Source organism: Myotis lucifugus, unplaced genomic scaffold (genome assembly GCF_000147115.1).
Source record: "Myotis lucifugus unplaced genomic scaffold, Myoluc2.0 scaffold_47, whole genome shotgun sequence".
Taxonomy (NCBI): domain Eukaryota; kingdom Metazoa; phylum Chordata; class Mammalia; order Chiroptera; family Vespertilionidae; genus Myotis; species Myotis lucifugus.
Genome location: NW_005871095.1, coordinates 7,208,440 through 7,225,605, shown reverse-complemented (window position 1 = coordinate 7,225,605; position 17,166 = coordinate 7,208,440). Strand labels below are relative to the sequence as shown.

At 51.8% G+C, this 17,166-nt stretch overlaps 1 protein-coding gene across 1 annotated transcript in view; it reads right to left on the bottom strand.

Moving 5' to 3' along the window:
* ADARB2 (adenosine deaminase, RNA specific B2 (inactive)) overlaps positions 1–17,166 on the bottom strand; it is a 168,593-nt gene that overhangs the window by 13,476 nt on the left and 137,951 nt on the right. The window contains exon 7 of the mRNA XM_023753600.1: positions 16,691–16,859. Coding sequence (XP_023609368.1) covers positions 16,691–16,859 — 169 coding nt within the window. The remainder of the gene's footprint in view (positions 1–16,690; positions 16,860–17,166) is intronic.

Below are 17,166 nucleotides of genomic sequence, written 5' to 3'. Positions count from 1 at the left end.
CTGGGCGTGTGTAAGGTACCTGTGCCTCTCTTCCCTCCGCTCTGCCCCTGCGTGTCCCTGTCCCCACCGCCAAGACTGATGGGAGCCATCAGCTCTGGCCTCCTGCTGCGAATGAGCCGAGCTTCCGAACTGCTGGGGACAGGGTCTGACGGGGCTCTGCGCTTTAATAGACATGGCCTCGTTTCTGGAAGTGGATTGCTAGATGGACCGGAAGCTACATATTTTCTCAGGGACTTAAAATTAGATTAAAAGGGATGGAAGACACTCAGTCCCCGACATGAATCCGCGTTTTTCTTTATATTAGCTGGGAAGTTTCAGAAATTTAGTTTCTTTCAGTTTAGGGGACATACTCCCCCCCGCCCCCCCAACCCCCGTCCTCCACAGTCAGCGTGACCCATAATGTTGGAAATAAGTGACATTAATAAGCGGCCTTGTTTTGCTCTGGGTGGCTTTAGACGCCGGATCAGAGATGGAGGGGAGCCCATTTTCTCTGAAATAGATAAGCACTGGCTGAGTGTGTCTGCTTCTTCAAGCAAAGAAGACAGGGGCACTTTAAGATTGTATTTTCTCCCTGCATTTCGGCGGTGCAAGGCACCGAGCTGTGGTTTCCACTCTAACTAACGCATTTAAAGCCCCACCGGCATCGGCAGCGAGCGTTATGCAGCTAATTTCTTACATCATTGTTCTTTTCATTAATTAACATTTCTCCGCGTGAGAGCGGTTATTGTGGGGCCGCCGAGCCGCACGTTTCTTTTCATGATTAATAAGGAGTCATTACATTTCCCCTCTCCCGAAGCAGTCAATTACCACAGAGCCCTGCCCGTTAATTACCGCGCGTTCGCACCAGCCTGGCCTACCTGGAGAGCAATCTGCCCCAGAACCTGCGACACCGATTGCTTTAAAAAGTTCTCCTTAAATTTTATTCCAAAAACACAAGCAATTTAGCCGGCGACATTAATCTGCCTCGGAAGCACCGTGGTGAATGAAGAGCATCTTTCAATCTCATGCAAGAAGAGGCAGCCATCTGGCCGGCGAGGGCGGCGCCGCCCCGCTCCCTGCGCAGGCGCGGGTCATTAACGTAATGTGTTCATCTACATAAAGCTCCAGTGGAATATAAAGGGTAATATTTATATACAAACAATTTAGTGCTACGATTTAAACAGCCGTTGGTTTTATGAAACGTTTACTTTATCAGATTTGCACAGCTTCCCTTCCACAAAAGGAGGGTGGCCGTTTCTGTAGGCCCCGGCCGTCATTTCTCTCCGGAGGGAACCGCAGGGCTTGTCCTCTGCGTGTTTGTGACTTCGCCGAAGAGCGAATGTCAGAGAGTTTTGGAGGGGCACGCGTTTCTGAAAGCAGCGCAAGAGCTTATCCCGGATTTCGGGGACCCCTTCGTTTGGCGATGCCGTTTCTGCACGGACCTTTGTTTTCACGTGGACAGCGCAGTCTGATGTGGCGACCTGGAGTCTTCGGGGGGTGCGGGGGTGGGGGGGCGTAGGGGGGCTGGAGGGGTGGGGGGGTGGGGCGAATTCAGGGAAATCCCCACAAGGAGTGTGTGGTGTCCGGGCTGTTCTGGAAGGAGCGACCCCCAAGTGTCTGAGTGGTGATTATGGGATTTGGCTCCTTCCCTTAAGTTGGAAACCGGAATTTCTAAGGACAGACCAAAAAGCGAGGAAAAACTCAACAAAGTCACCTTTTGGCATTTTGCAGTAAGATTGGCTGCAAAATGCCAAATCTCTAGATTCGAAGAGGCTGGGAAGGTATGCCAACAACAACAGCAACAACAACAAAACTCACTTAACATAAGTCTGCTTCACTATAAAAGTTCTTGGTGTTTGTTTTTCATTTTTGATCCAAATATAGGCTTTCTTGCATTTGTACATATTGATGAGAGAAGATTTTCTTGCAGTGAGGGGCTGAGATGTGTAGATTTTCAGGTACGATGGTAAGTTACCATTTAAGGCAGTGGCTCTCAACCTTCCTAACGCCGTGACCCTTTCATACAGTTCCTCATGTTGTGGTGACCCCCAACCATAAAATTATTTTTGTTGCTACTTCATAACTGTAATTTTGCTACTGTTATGAATCGTAATGTAAATATATGATATGCAGGATGTATTTTCATTGTTCGCGACCCACAGGTTGAGAACCGCTGATTTATGGTGATGGATTCTGGGGTGCAGACCTAAGTGGGTGTCTCATAATTTCTCAGATAGGTAGGAAAGTTTTAACACTTCTTATCAATTAAAAGCAGGGAAGTGGATGTTTTTCGCTTGTTAAGAAAGCACTTTCTTGAAATAAGCTATGTCTTGAACAATAAAATTAGTATTCCTAGAAGAGATACGTTAGGCCAGTGGTCGGCAAACTCATTAGTCAACAGAGCCAAATATCAACAGTACAACGATTGAAATTTCTTTTGAGAGCCAAATTTTTTAAACTTATACTATATAGGTAGGTACATTGTTATTAACTTAATTTGGGTTAAGCTGGCCTTTGCTAAAAACGCCCTCAACCTGATTGAGGTACGTTTGCTGAGGTAGACCCCTTCCAACTCTCCCATCCACACTTGTATACTTGTTTCATCTATCTCCTTTCCGAAAACCGACTTCTGCGCATGGGCCACAAAGTTTCAATCGCACTGTAGGTGTGCGCCCGCACGTGGTATTTTGTGGAAAAGCCACACTCAAGGGGCCAAAGAGCCACATGTGGCTCGCGAGCCGCGGTTTGCCAACCACTGCGTTAGGCCACTCTCGTACTGGCTTTGAACAGAACTGAAACATGTTTGGTTGGTTCTGACTCTACGGGATTGTCTAAAGACAAATAACTTCTGTATCTGGTTTTCTGCTAAAAACTTTTACCACAAAGAGAAAACCAACCTTCTCCTTGCCTGGCTACAGGAGTCTAAAGCTCTTCAGCGACCACGATCAATAAAACCAAATGTCTTCCTGATGTAGATGGGAGGATTTTCAGCATTCAGGGTTGAATGGAAAAATACCTCTCCTTTTGATCAAACAGCCGATATTACTGCCATGTTGACAGAGAAAAAAAAATTCCATGTCTAGTTTTCAATATAGATAGTCCCTAAATAAACATATTTTTGTCTGTTTGTCAATCACTGAAATACCAAAGATAAGCGGGGAGAGATCTTGGGAGAAGGCTGCCTTCCTTTAACCAAGAGAAGCAATCTCCTCACAGTTCAAACCCTGGCTCCAAGGGTCCGTGGAGACAATCTCAGGGAGGGATCTTTCTTCCGACAGTCACTGCCCATTTGCGCCTGGGACGCCGACAGAGAGCAGTGGGTGCCGGGGCATGTTTGAGTGGTTGCTCTTCCTGCCTATTGCTTTTGCCACTTGACACAGCCCAGAAAGGACGTGTAACTCTCCACAGTGACAGTGAAGTCTGGGGTGCATCGTTCAAGTACCATCAAAAACATATACCTAACCTAGCATAAGACCGGCCACACGGATCAATAGAGCAGAATGGAAACACCAGAAATAAGCTCTAATAGATATGCAAGGACTCAGGCATGGCCCCATAGCAGTGGTTTCCAACTTCAGGGCACACTGGACCCATCAGAACCTTTGGGACTCTCCTGGTGCTGGTCCCCCCAGACTCTGATAAGGTTGGTGCAGGGGGTGGGGGCAGCATGGACCAGTATTTTCAGTGCCCCCAGGCGACGCTAACGGGAGCCAGCGCTCAGAACTGCAGCGAAACACCCAGCACAGATTTCAGAGTAAAAAAATTAGGGGGAACACGGGTCCCGACAGAAGTCAGCTGTGCTACCCTTGACCACTTCCTGCTCCGCTAGTCACTGCAGGTGCTCCGACTCGGGGGCAGGGCTGCAGGTGCTTCTGATGGTCCCTGTGCTGGTCATATGGTCATAGCAGTGATGTAACTTCTCCATTAAGCAATGGTCTCCATCATTGTGAAGGCTGTTGTCTAGGGGTTGACACTCTCTCCTTCACGATCTCTCCCACCCCCAACCTCACAGGTTCTCTCCTCCTTCTTTGACCAAGACAGGCAATGATGCCAAGTCAGAGGCATTTCTGCACAATGGCCCATCCCATTGCCAGTCTCCTGATAGCGCTCCTTGGGCCTTTCTAAGCAAAAGAGAAACCAGTGACACTTCCACTCTGTAATATCACTGCTAGGAATTCATCCCAGGCATATAAAAGGCCAGGATATATATATGGAAGCAGAGTCACAAAAGGATTGTTTGCAATTGCAAACAGAACAAAATAAAACTGGAAATAATAGAATTGCCTCTTAGCAGGAATGGCTAAGTAAAGTATGGTACACTCAGAAAGACTACAGATATGACTGCCCACAGCCTGCCTGACGCTGGGGCATGAGTCACCAGGTGCCCTGTCCGCATGCCTGACCTCCTGGCTGTACCTCCCGGCTGGACTGCTCTTCTCTCCCAACAGCCATCCTGCTGGTGCCCCTCTCCTCACGCCCTTTGTAGGCCACAAGTTGGCCAGTCACAGTGTTGCCACAGAACCCACATGTGTGTCGCCCGCCCTCACTCATGCTGTCACCTCCACCAGCCTCCTCTTGGACCCCAGCCGCTGGGCTGTGCAGGGTCCCATAGCCCATGAAGGGAACCCCGGCTGCCAGCCAACGTCCACATGCTGCCCTGAGAGCGTGCCATGAAGGTTTGCAGCCGAACAAATGACCTCTGTCAGGCCCTGAAGCTTTGGGGTGGTTTGTTAACACAGCAGATGCCTGGTGGAGTCTGTTACATTTTCTGAGTGGACCCGTGGCCTCCAGGAGCTCCTCAGGAAGTCCATATATGTCACAGAACTAAAAGCCACCCAAGCAGTAGTCCTTGGGTGGCTGTTCCTATTGGCGGTGGAGTAGGGGGAAGTGGAGCTCTCCACAGCGACAGGGAGGGAAACAGGGTCATCCTGCCAGGGATCAGTTGGGGTCAGGACGATGTTGTGCCACTTCAGGTCATGTTGGCTGAAAGGGAATACTTCCTCTTCACACACGGTCCCATTTCTCTTTTCTAATCCCACCTAAAAAAATATCCTCTCTCTTGCCATGACCTCTCTGGCTTAGTCTACACCCCACATACTGCTAAAATGTGAACATCTCGGAGCACAGCAACGCCACTCGGGCCTAGATTGTTCTCAGTTGTGTCTCTTGGTCCCAGGTGCTGTCAGTCCTCATCCCAGCCTCCTGCACCGGGCGAGGCTCTGGGATAGAGAGCCTTTCCCGTGGCTGAGTCTGGAGAGGGGCCCCTGAGGCCTGGCCACGGGCTCTGGCTGCATCAGTTTCTTGATTCCTGGGCGGCAAACTGTACTCACCCTGCGTGGCGACTTTTTCTTTCTTTTGTGACGGTGGAAGCCGTGAAAGGGAGCTCTGACCTGTGTGTGCATTACGCAGGCTCACGTTTCTCTCCTGCCCTGTGACCTCGGCCTCGCAGTCCCCACTGTGTCCAGCTGACTTCATGGCCTTTGTGAACTGTCTGTGTGTTCTCTTACATTGTCATTTAGGCCACGCCTGTTCCTGTTACCATGCCTGCTGTCTCTCACTGGACTAACGAGGTTTCTAGCTTCCCTTCTGCAGACACGGAGCTTTGCTGGGTCTGGCGGGTGGCGGGTGGCGGGTGGGGGGTGGCAGGCAGTGGGCTGCTGCCTCAGACCTGGGCGCTTTGCCATGGGGTGGCAGGGTGACAGGGGGAAGACATAGAGCATTGTAAGTGGTTGCTACTACTTTTATGTTGGATCAATATCATTGAATTTATCACTCCCTGCTTTCACCACTAGGAATCTATATATATAAAAGCCTAAGTGACCTTTATGACCGGTTACCATGATGCGCACTGGCCACCAGGGGGCAGACACTCAACGCAGGAGCTGCCCCCTGGTGGTTAGTGCGCTCCCACAGCCAACCTCCCCCAGCCAGCCCCAATCAGCCCCGATAGGCCCCGATCACCGGCCAGGCCGAGGAACCCCACCCATGCATGAATTTGTGCACCGGGCCTCTAGTAGAGTAAGATTTAACTTAGAAGCTATAAAATTCCCACACAGTATTTGGGAAAGAAAGAGGAAAAGGTGATTAAACAAACTATGAAAATTTGGGGCTGGGTGTTTGGGAAGAACAGTTGTTCTTTTAAGAACCTGCGTTTTGAGATTGGAAAAATGAACAGCACTCTCATCTGATTTCAGGAGAACCGGTGACGCTTCCAAGGCAAGGTGACTGCCAGTAAATCAAGTGCCCAGGCCCCCGCGGCTGGGGGCCGAGAGGAGAGGCTCACCTTGAGGACTGTGAGCGGCAGTCGTGCCGTCAGGAGAAGCCCGCTCTCCACAGCCTGAAATCCACGTTCAGACGCCAGGCAGTGCCGGCCTCCCCAGGGAGCAGCTGGAATTTTTACAGCTCATTTTTATGGAGAAAGTTTTAATCTGCTCATTTAAAGACCCATTGCGATCAATAATCAAGCTCAGGTACTTAAAATTAGAAACCATGTCTAAAGGAGCATTAGTTCCAGAAGGTTTAGATTTTTATATGCTGCTCAACTTTTGATTCCTAGAGACAAAAGCCAGAAACACCTCCCTGTGTCCCCCTTCTCTAGGGTGCCGGCGTTGGCCTGCTGTGAGGTGCAGGTCGGCCTCTCACAGCCACAAAAGCAGGTGGCGTCCACGGGACGTGGTGGTGACAGTGACGTTTGCTGTTGTCTGTGTCTTTGTCACATGGAGGCGTGGAACTTTATTGACTGGGCTCCTTTGAGCGGAAGGATGGGGGACTACCGTGACTTTGGTGTGCCACCCAGCCCAGCTTGTGCTTTTGAAGGTTAATTCTCATTGATGTGGGGACACGACCCTTTTCTGTAGTTTCCTTCCATCTCCACCAGGTGATGTTAACGGTGGCATTTTAGGAATAGATTTTACTGTAACTTTTTTGTTTGTTTTGTTAAGCCTTACATGAGGACATCCTTTCCTTTGCTCTTCAGAGAGAGTAGAGGGAGGAAGGGAGAGAGAGAGAGAGAAGAGAGAGAGAGAGAGAGAGAGAGAGAGAGAGAGAGAGAGAGAAACATCGCTGTGAGAGACACATCAACTGGCTGCCTCCTGCACCTACCCCAGCCGGGGGCGGGGTATGAACCTGCAACCTAAATATGTGCCCTTGATCGGTAATCAAACCCGTGACCTTTCGGTGCATGGGCTGATGCTCTAACCTGTGAGCGACATGGGCCAGGGCACTATGACTTTTTCTTGTTCTGTGATTTTCCAGAGATTGAATGAGTTGGGCTGAGTAATATCTCTCACCCAAGGCTGTCACAGCAAACCACTACAAACAGGGTGACCTAATAAATAAAGGACACTTATTCTCTCACAGCTCTGGAGGTCCAGGTGTCAGCAGGGCTGTGCTTCCTCTGAGAATCTAGGGAGAGTCAGTGCCAGGCCCCTCTCTAATCTCTCAGGGGCTGTGCCATCCTTCCTGTCCCTCGGCTCGGAGACACAGCACTCCAGTCTCTGCCTCCATCTGCATGCGGCTTTCTCCCTGTGTGCCTATCCCCAGTGCCCTCTGCCTCTCTTACAAGATACATGTAGTTGTGCTGTAAGCCCATCCAAATAACCTAGCATAAGCACCTCCTCTCACCATTCTTAACTTAGTATCACCTTGTATATAAGGTCACAGTCACAGGGCCTGAGGACATGGACATATCTTTTGGGGCCACCATTCAGCCTAGCACACCTACTGGGGTCCATCAAGTGATCTGCCCCATCTCTTGTTTATGATGACCTATGGTTTACCCTCCACCATGGGCTCCATGCTCCACTGTGGGGAGTATGTCCCAAGTATGGATGTGGAGAGTTGAGAGCCTCAGGAAACTGTGCCAACCGGCATATGTGGTACATGTAATACACAATGTTGTAGTTACAACATGAGACTCAATGTTATAGACGTAACATGAGACAACGTTACACACAAGGTATAGACACAATATGAGACAGTGTATGTACAATGTTATAGACACACTAGAGGCCCAGTGCATGAAATTCATACACAGGTAAGGTCCCTAGTGGCTGCCGGCTGCTGGCTGCTGGCTGGGGCCTTCCTTCATTCTGCGCCACCCCCTGGTGGTCAGTGCATGTTATAGCAAGTGATCGAGCTCCCAGTCAGTCAAACTCTCAAGGGGACACTTTGCATATTAGGCTTTTATATATATATAGACTAGAGGCCCGGTGTATGAAAATTCATGCACTGGAGGGGGGTCCTTCAGTCTGGCCTGCCCCCTCTCACAGTCTGGGAGTCCTCAGGGGCAGGAGGCGACCTGGTGGTCAGGGGAAGGCGGTGCCCCATCACACCTCTGCTGCTGCCACTGCCAACAGCGCAAGCGTCGGCTGGCCCTGGTTACCTGCGCCTCAGGCTGGCTCTGGGCGGCTGGGCAGCTGCCATCCAAGGCTTGCCTGTGCCTCAGGCTGGCCCTGGGTGGCTGGGGGGTTGAGGGGACTGGGGGACTCCGGAGGCAGGCACATAGAGCGGCACGCCTGCCGCTCCGGCAGGGCTGAGGGGACTGGGCACCACCATCTTGTGGCTGTGAGTGCCATCATCTTTGAGGGTGTGGTAGTCAATTAGCAAATTCCCTCTTTATTGGCTGTGGGTGCCACCATCTTTGTGATGACATGAGGGTCAATTAGCATATTCCCTCTTTATTCGATAGGATGATGAGACACAGTGTTATATTGATTAAGGTTATATTTTAAAAGGAGCCATGATTGTAGCATTAAGCAATGGTTTTTAAGCAAACTGCTCTAAGCAGCAAAATCCTGACAACAGGAAAAAATGTGCATTTAAGAAAAATATTAACACAAATGTAAAAGCTGACTGCTATTTTCTGCTACTAGGATATTGGCTAATTTGCTACTTTCTGATTTTCATCTTCTTTAATTTTTTTCTTATTGTGTTTCACTTTGTAATGGGGGACCACCTGCATCTAGCTGGTTGTCCAGAGGTGGCGAATGGGTCTCCTCATACTGTTTCCATTGTTCCCCTTTCACCAGGACCAGCTCTGGGGCAGGCTGTCTGTGGCCATGGGGACTTCGTGGTCTTGTTTTGCTGTTGGCACAAAGCCAGTTAACCCATAAGAATCATATGAAATGGCTTTTAAAAGGTGGTCTTTAGCTCCAGGCTTATAACTAAAATTTCTTTTTGGCCAAAAATCCAGACAGGAGAAGTTATTTCACTATCAAAAGACTCATGGCCTAAGAATTTTCCTGTTAATTCCAATGACTCTGTTCATAAGAAAAAGAAATCAGATTTTGTTTTCTGCTATGCGCAAAATAAACATTATTTTTAAAGGAAGAAAAACTTACCTGGTGTAGCCCACTTCAAGATTCTGGGGTGTTTTCCCATCAAAGGGGGAGAAAGAGCTCTAGCTGCAACTCAGGATGTTATGTTCGTGTCTGGTTAGCTGAGTTGGGCATTTGGGCTGTGGGTGGCACCTCCCACCTCCCACTGCATAGTGATGTCCCAGGCATTGCTGCCAAAGGAGCTGAGTGTGACCTTGCTCAGGAAGCCTGGGGACTCGCCTGCTTTCTGACCGAGGCATTCAAGAAAGCAGACATCGTTGGCTGTGCCAACCAGTGGACACACCTGGCACATCACACATTTCCCCTGGGCCTCGGGGCCCAGATCTTTGAAATGTGTTGAACAACAATATCATCAACAGCAGCAGCCCTGTTCACCTTGGAGAGCCAGTCACCTTGCGTACTGGACTTAGAGAAATAGAAAACATTGTGGAACATTTGTGTCTGCAGGTGCAGCCTCTGCACACACTCAGGGTGTCCTGGGTCAGGCGCCTAGGCAATGCTCAGCCTGTGTGACCTCATCTCACTCTCCAATGTGACCAGGCACCACCCCTCTACCATCCCAGACCACAAAGACTCTACCCTCCCATTCTGGGAGCACTCGCCGCCCTGGAGATACAAGCATCTCCACAAAAGGGAGTCCACAGTCCTTTCACCAGGTGTAGACCATGTGTCACCCACTGTGGCTCAGGCCAGCCTTTCACATGCCTCCTCTGCAGAGCAGGGCATTCCATCCCTGTCCTGCATCCGCCTGTTCCGATTGGCATAGGCAATGGACAGGTGCAGTGCCACCTCCCAGAGATGGTGCTCTGACATTCACATTCAGTGGTGGGAGGCCTCTTGTGTTCACACGACACTCGTCAGGTTACAGGGCTGGACTTGCCCATTGCTTCCAGGCTGGCCTCCTTGAACTGCGCCCGCTGTCCTGAAATGGCCATTGTGTCTCAGGATGGCTATGTAAGTGTCACGTCGTGGGCATCTGCCTAGGCCTGCAGAGTATTCTAGAACCGCGGGGAGGGCACAGAGATGTATAGGACTCGGGCTGCCTCTCTTGGAGTGTCATCTATTAGAGGTTGAGATGTAAACCAGGTCAACAGTTTCAGAAGACCAGGTTCTTATCTGGTGAAAGTCCTTTGGGGCCCAGGATGAGTAATTGGTGAGGTTCTTGGTGCAGAGGCAGGTGGGACCTCGAGAAGCTGTGCAGGATGGGGTACCGTTCTTTTGAGCGGGTGCCCCCACCTGTCGCTGAATCGGGATCCCTGAGGGGGGTGGTGGCCAAGGTGGCATTTCAAGTGGATTAGGGGGAGCAGGTCTAGTGACAGTTCAGGATTTTCCTGAATGGGGAGGAACGTTGTCTATGGACAGAGGGGATATGCAAGAGTCTCCCACTTGCTCATTCGGGCTGACCTTTTTACTTATGATGGAGAGAACTTAGTTCATTAAGTGTTTCCCAGAGAAACTAAAGGTCGTGTGAAAAAGTGCGGGAAATCAATGCTTAGGGAATTGGCCTTCTTTTTAGTAGGGTTCTAACCTTGATTATGAATGGGGACAGAGGTGAGCCCCATCTGTTAAGCCGTCACCCTTTTCCGTCACACCTACTTCCTGAAGACTCATGACTGTAGCAGGGGATTATAGAGAGTGTCCCAAAGCCAGTGCAGAGAGGACCAAGGGGAGGGTAATTGGAAACGTTAGCTGACATGTAAGGGAATGGGGAAAATGCTCTCATTGATGGAACGCTAGGAAGTCTCTCCACAATGTTTTACAGCTCATTTAGACCACTGTGAAAGTTTCAGGGCTTCTGTAACATGTTTTACTGTAAACCTGCCTCACTACTGACATTGCAAAATGATATCAATTGTTATTCATGGGATTCCGTGCTCAGAATGCCTGTTGTGGTCTAATTTATATTATTACTTAGGAATTATTGATCCAGACGGCGAGACCTGTGCATTACTTGTGATCTGTAGGTGGGGAATAACCGAGCTGTGCGGGCTCTTACTAGTAGATCTTCTGAGATAACCGCTCCAGTTCATTTTTCACCGACGTCTAAGGGAAGGTTTGCAAAGAGAATTGCAAATCTGCATAGTGGATGCATCTCGCCTTCCTTAATTAAAGACAGGGTTTTAGTCACTGACTGTCATTTTAATACATCAGCGTCACATGAAATAGGTGACGAAGGCAGTCCGCCTGGCACTCCTGGTTCCTGGCTGTGAAATGAAACGGCCTGTGTTCAGGAAGACCTTCCTAAATCACTAAGTATGTATGGCTGTGGGCTCCTGGCAGCAGGTGGGGTAAGGTCCCCGGAGATTTCCTGGGAAAGAAGATCAGTCGTTTTCATTGCTGATAGACACATCCCTAATGTTTATGGGCAGCGCACTTAACTTCTTAGCTGTGGCCACTGAGAAGGGCAGGCATAGGGAGTTGGCAGAAGACGAGGTTTTCACCTACTCAAGGCCGTCTGCAGGGGGCGCTGGGAGGGCCGCGGGGTCAGTTCCTGGTGGGCTCTGTGCTGCCACACCACTCACAGTTCCCCTGGTAGCCATTCTGAAGAGGAGGTTTTGTTCACCCAGTATTTCCCGAGTGCTGGGCCCTCGGTACAGCGTCTGTGTCCCGTGAGGGGTGCAGAGAGGCATAGAGTTTCAATCACACAGACGATATGATTGAAAGTCAGAGCAGGCCTGTCTTCCCTAGTATCCGTGCTCCGTGATCGATACAGGTCTCGGTTCCTCACGCGCACTACTGGTTGAGTTGTGTTCTCGACGCTAGCGTCATGTCAGCAACAAGCACAGCTGCGAGCGGCTCTACAGCACCCGGCTCTATCTCTGCAGCTTGACAGTGTCCCTGACGCGGCTTTGGGGGATTAAACGCCGTCGTGGCCGCGTGTTAGGACACCTTTTCACCCTGTCCCTGAGTCCACTGCCCACTGTTCACCATCTCCTCGGTCCGCACTTGCCGTGCCTGCGTGCAAGGTGCTGATGGGACGTGAGCCACGAGGTCACTGGGTGGGAGGTGTTCTCAGGAGGGAGGCGGGCCGGACTGGGCGCTGAGTAGAAGCCAGAGCCTCTGCTCTCAGGGATCAGGCCCTGGGCCCGCCCCAGGGCGAAGGAGCCACCTGCCCCAGGGACTGGGAGGAGGGCAGTGACTCCCTTCCTGAGCTCAGTGACCGTGACTGCCCAGCGGTGCACAGGAGGCCAGAGGCTCATGGAGAGCCAGGTGAGCGTGGACAGCGCTCTCAGGAGAGCGGTTCAGAGAGAAAGTCTCCGGCTGCGATTCCAGGAGCGCGTGGGGCTTCGGGATTTACTTCTGAGGATGAGAAAGGTGAGCTGATGTGATGATGACATGGTCCGCTGCCGGCAGAGGGTGCAGGCATGACAGGGAGGTGTGGCGGACGAGGCGCGTGCAGAAGAAACCCCGGAGAAGCGAGAGGCTGGGTGGAGCGAGGATGAGGAATGGGATGACGACATTCTTGCAAAGTGAGGGAGAGCTGGAGGTGGGTTTTCACTCGTGGCTTCTGTTTCCCCACTGACGTGGGACAAGGGCCATCCCTGAGCGGCCGCGGCTGGTTCGGCATGTCTGTGAGTTAAAGGGGTCTGTCCAGTCCCGCTGTCCTCCTGTGTTCTGCCCTGATCCGTGAATTCACACTGTCTCCCGACAGAGAAGATAGACAGCAGAGCCAGCCTCAAACACGCTATTTCCAGCCTCTGTGCACACAAGTTTAAGACCTCTCATGACCTGACATTCAGTGGTAGGCTGGTAACAGTCGGCTCAAAAAAGAAAAAAAAAGGCACTGATTTGTAGGTCTTGCCAGTTTCCATGGTGTAAATACCATCCCTGCGGCCGACTTCAAGTCAATACCAGCGTGCTGGCACTGAGCGCAGGTTTGGGTCGAGATGAGCAGTGGCGCGCACCTCGCCCTGCAGACACAGTGGGTGCTAATAACACCAAGAGCAAAAATAAGAAAATGTAGTAAAGTAATTAGGAAAGTAGTGAAATTTGGGTATTTATTGCCTTTGTTTTAATATAACACATTTAGTTGTAAGTTTACATAGTTTAATTTTTAATAATGGCCGTGTTTAACAATTAGCCTTTGAAATTGCCTTTTAAAATTGCCTTAATTTAATTTCAATTAAATTTTGAAATTGCCTTTCAAAATTGCCTTAAAATGGCCGGCTCTGTGGGCCAAGCTGGCTCCAACATGGCCCGTGCCAGGTACAGTGCATCCTGGTTCTAGGTTTTATAGCCAAGCGTGTCCTGCCACCATCGTGTAGATTCTGGAAGAAGGGACCGTGACCTCCACATCTCTGTGTTCTTTGACCTCCACTTGCTGAGCTGGAATAGTTTGTCTGCATTTGTGGACGAAGGGTCTTTTGTTTGGAACGTTACCGAAACCCCAGGTTTAATTTTTGATTCTGCACAGGATAGATGAACACACAGTATCAGATGGTCTCTTTTCGAAGCCCGTGCACAAATAATGCACACCACAGATGCTTCTGGTCTGAATCATTAGCATAACATATGCTCCCGCTCAAAAGTGGCGATGGTGGCCCTGCTCTCAGATAGCTGGTGCCTCAGCGCTATGTCCTCACCTCGTGCCGGGTCTGACTCTGGTGGATGCACAGACACCACACGCCAAGGTGAGGAGGCTGCCAGCTGCCAGGGCTTGGCGCAGGCAGGCCCCTTCGCCACTGGTGGCATTTTCCTTCTTTACCCTCCTCTTCCTCATCACCCCTCCACCTCCTCCTCACCAGCAAGTGTCATTGAGGAGCCACACGTGCACCTCACTGTGATGCACAGAACCCCTTCAGACACAGGAGCTGCCAGACACAGGACCCAGCAGTACAAGGAATTCCTGGCGTGTCAGCAGTGGGGACGGAGCCTGCAGGGCAAGATCCTGGGTGGGGGGTGGGCTGGTGGGAGGCCAGGAGTGTGAGTGTGAAGTGTGAGAAGAGGCAGAGGTGGCAGCGTGTCCAGGGCAGAGATGGATGGGAGAGAGACAGAGATAGAAAGAGAGACAGACAGAAATAGGCAGCAGAGACAGAGAGATAGAGAGAGATCAGCACAGACAGACAGATGCAGAAACAGAGAGTCAGAGAGACAGATAGAGAATAGAGAGACAGAGACACACAGAGAGACAGATAGACAGAGAGAAGGGACGACAGAAAGGGGAAAGGAAAGGGTGAGGGAGAAAACAAATGACAAGGAAGCAGTAGGAAGGGGTGGGCTCTCGGGGACCGAGTGAGGGGGAGAGGGAACTTGGGGCCAGCCCTTCCTCTAGGGCTCCTCCCCACCTCATGGTGGCTCTCAGTGTGTCGCCACCAGATTTGGGGGCCAGAACTAGGTGTGTGAGAGACTCCCCACTGAGCTTGAATCCACCTGGCACTGTGGGTGGATTCCCGGATCCATTCAGGGAGGGCTGGCCCCCAGCGGCCCAGAGCCCGAGGCCACCAGGCCCGCACACCTAAACACTTCCTCAACAGCATGCTAGTCTTTCTCATCCGGGCACTGTCTGAGCACTGCACTGTGGACTTGGTGTTCCCAGCAGGTTTTATTAGAAAGAGCAGAATATGACTTTGAGCAGCTACATCACCGTCAGCAGACCTGTGACAACAAATGCAATGTGGGTTCTGTAGCCGCATTTAATTTGCTGTCTATTGACGTTTAAGATCCCAGAGACAATGAACTTTCAGTTTTACAGCATTCATTCACTTTGTTTTTCTAGGGAGTCAGAGAGTTAGTTTAGATAGGACCTCATGTGACCAAGAGGATTTTGGTTCAGGTGAAAAGGGCTCCCTTTTCCTGCTTCGTGAGCAGGTGAAACTACCACACAGTAGGAACACATCTTGCTCTGAAAGACGAGCTGGCTGAGGACAGCTGCATCCCGAAGATGCAGAGTCTGTGCTTTGGTTTATTGTCATTAGGCCCTCCTGTCCCCTCTGCTGGGCTAGATGCTCTCAACCTGGGCAGCAAATGGCCCTGTCTCTCCTGCAGCTGTTTGGCAATTCCTGTGAGATTTCGGATCCCCTGTCCTCAGGAGCCGAGCTTTTATCTGAGAGCAGGGAGGGAGGCCCTGAGAAGGCAGGGTCTCGGCAGGGTCTGCAGCACCTGCGGCTCTTCCCCCCCTCCCCCAGAGCTTCCCTGCCCCTGAGTCCACGGAGGGACCCTTACCCTTGCGGCTGCCTCTGACTGCTCTGCTCTCTGGTGTCTAGGAGAAAGGCGGCCATTGGATGAATGATTTGAGTTATGACAGGTAAAGAAGTCATTCAACCCTCAGCACACGTTTCCGGAGCAGAGGGACGTGCCAAGCCTGTGTAAAATACTCTGAGTGACAACAGGACAGACAATCCCAGCTTGTGGGCATCCACGTGCTGGGAACACGCTTGGGAAGTGCCCGTGGCCTGGGTGCTGTGGGCACCCGGCCTCCTCACTCTACCCCCAGTCCTCCCGAGGGTGGGGAGTTTGAGACGCTGCCCTGGCATCCCTCCCCCACCTCACTCTCCCTAAACGTGAGAGCAGCCTTCTCATCTGCTGAGCTTTGACCCCAGGACTTCCCACGTGGAGCATCTCAGGGGCAATGTGGCTGGAAGTGGGACCACGTTTGATGAGACTGCACTGATTTACTTGGTTGATAGCGAGTTCCTCCAGGTTTCCAAAAGAAGTTCTGATTCACTCTTAACACAGGTTTTTCAGCGTCACCTCGCTGTTATCACCACAGGGGGCAGCTGTTGGGGCGTCTGACTCCCCACAGGGGGCGGGGCCTGTTTTCCACACACAGTCACAGAAGTGCTGGGAGGGGGGGGCGGGTCTCCACTCCTGGAGTCTATTCACTGGTGACCGCGGAGTGTCTCCTGAGGACCATGCCCTGCAAGTCCCTCTCCCCCTGCTGGCTGGGCTGATTCCCCGAGAGCCTCCAGGGGGGCCTTTGGAGGACGCCTTCTAAAAGACCACTCCATGGGGTGGGGGCCTCCCAGCCGGCAGCACAGGTGCGCCAGTTTCTCACACATTTGTCAGGTTTCAGGGAAGTTCAGAACCTCAGAGGGCACTCCCCACACTGTTGGGGGCAGGGTGTCCCGGGAGGGCTGTGTGTGTGTGTGTGTGTGTGTGAGGCAAGGTGGGGCCGGGTGTGCTGAGCACAGGTGGGCTGAGTGGAGGGCCCGCCTTGCCTCCTGATCATGCCATGAGCCTGGCAGTGCCCAACCTGTCAGACAGGGACCTGCACCAGCCCTGTGTGTTTTTATGCGTGTTTGCAGCGGCAGTTTGGACCTGCTCAGGGCACCCTCTCCGGGAACACGGGAAACTCAGAGAGTGGTCTGTGAGGGAGGGACAGGCCCTCCCTGTGCCCGCTGTCGCTCGGGCCGCCGGAGGGGGAGGGGCGTTACCTGGCGATCTTGTCTGTGCAGGACATGGTGATGAGCTGCTCACCCAGCAGGATGCCGTCCCAGGTCTGCACGGAGCTGGGGCCCCGGACCGGCACGGTCCCCTCCCCGGACTCAATCTTCGTGCGCAGGTGCCCGCGGAACTTCCTGACGATGTGTTTGCTGCTGGTCACTAGGAGATAAGAGGTGGTGTGAGAGGTGGCTGGCACCCTGTTTGCCCAGAGACACACAGGCTCCCAGCTTGGAGGGAGGGGGAGGTCTGCACTCAGAAACATCTCAAGTGCCACTGCCGATGTGTTAGGACAGGGAAGCACAAGTCAGCGCCGGGGCAGGAGGAATTTCTTGTGGTGAAGAGCTGGGCTCCAGGGCACCACCTGGAGCGGCTCGGCCACCTGCTGGGAAGGGCCGACTGCATGTGTCTGAGGTGCTGCTGCCATTTGGTCACAGCCGCTCAGCTCTGCCCCAGGCACAGAGCAGCA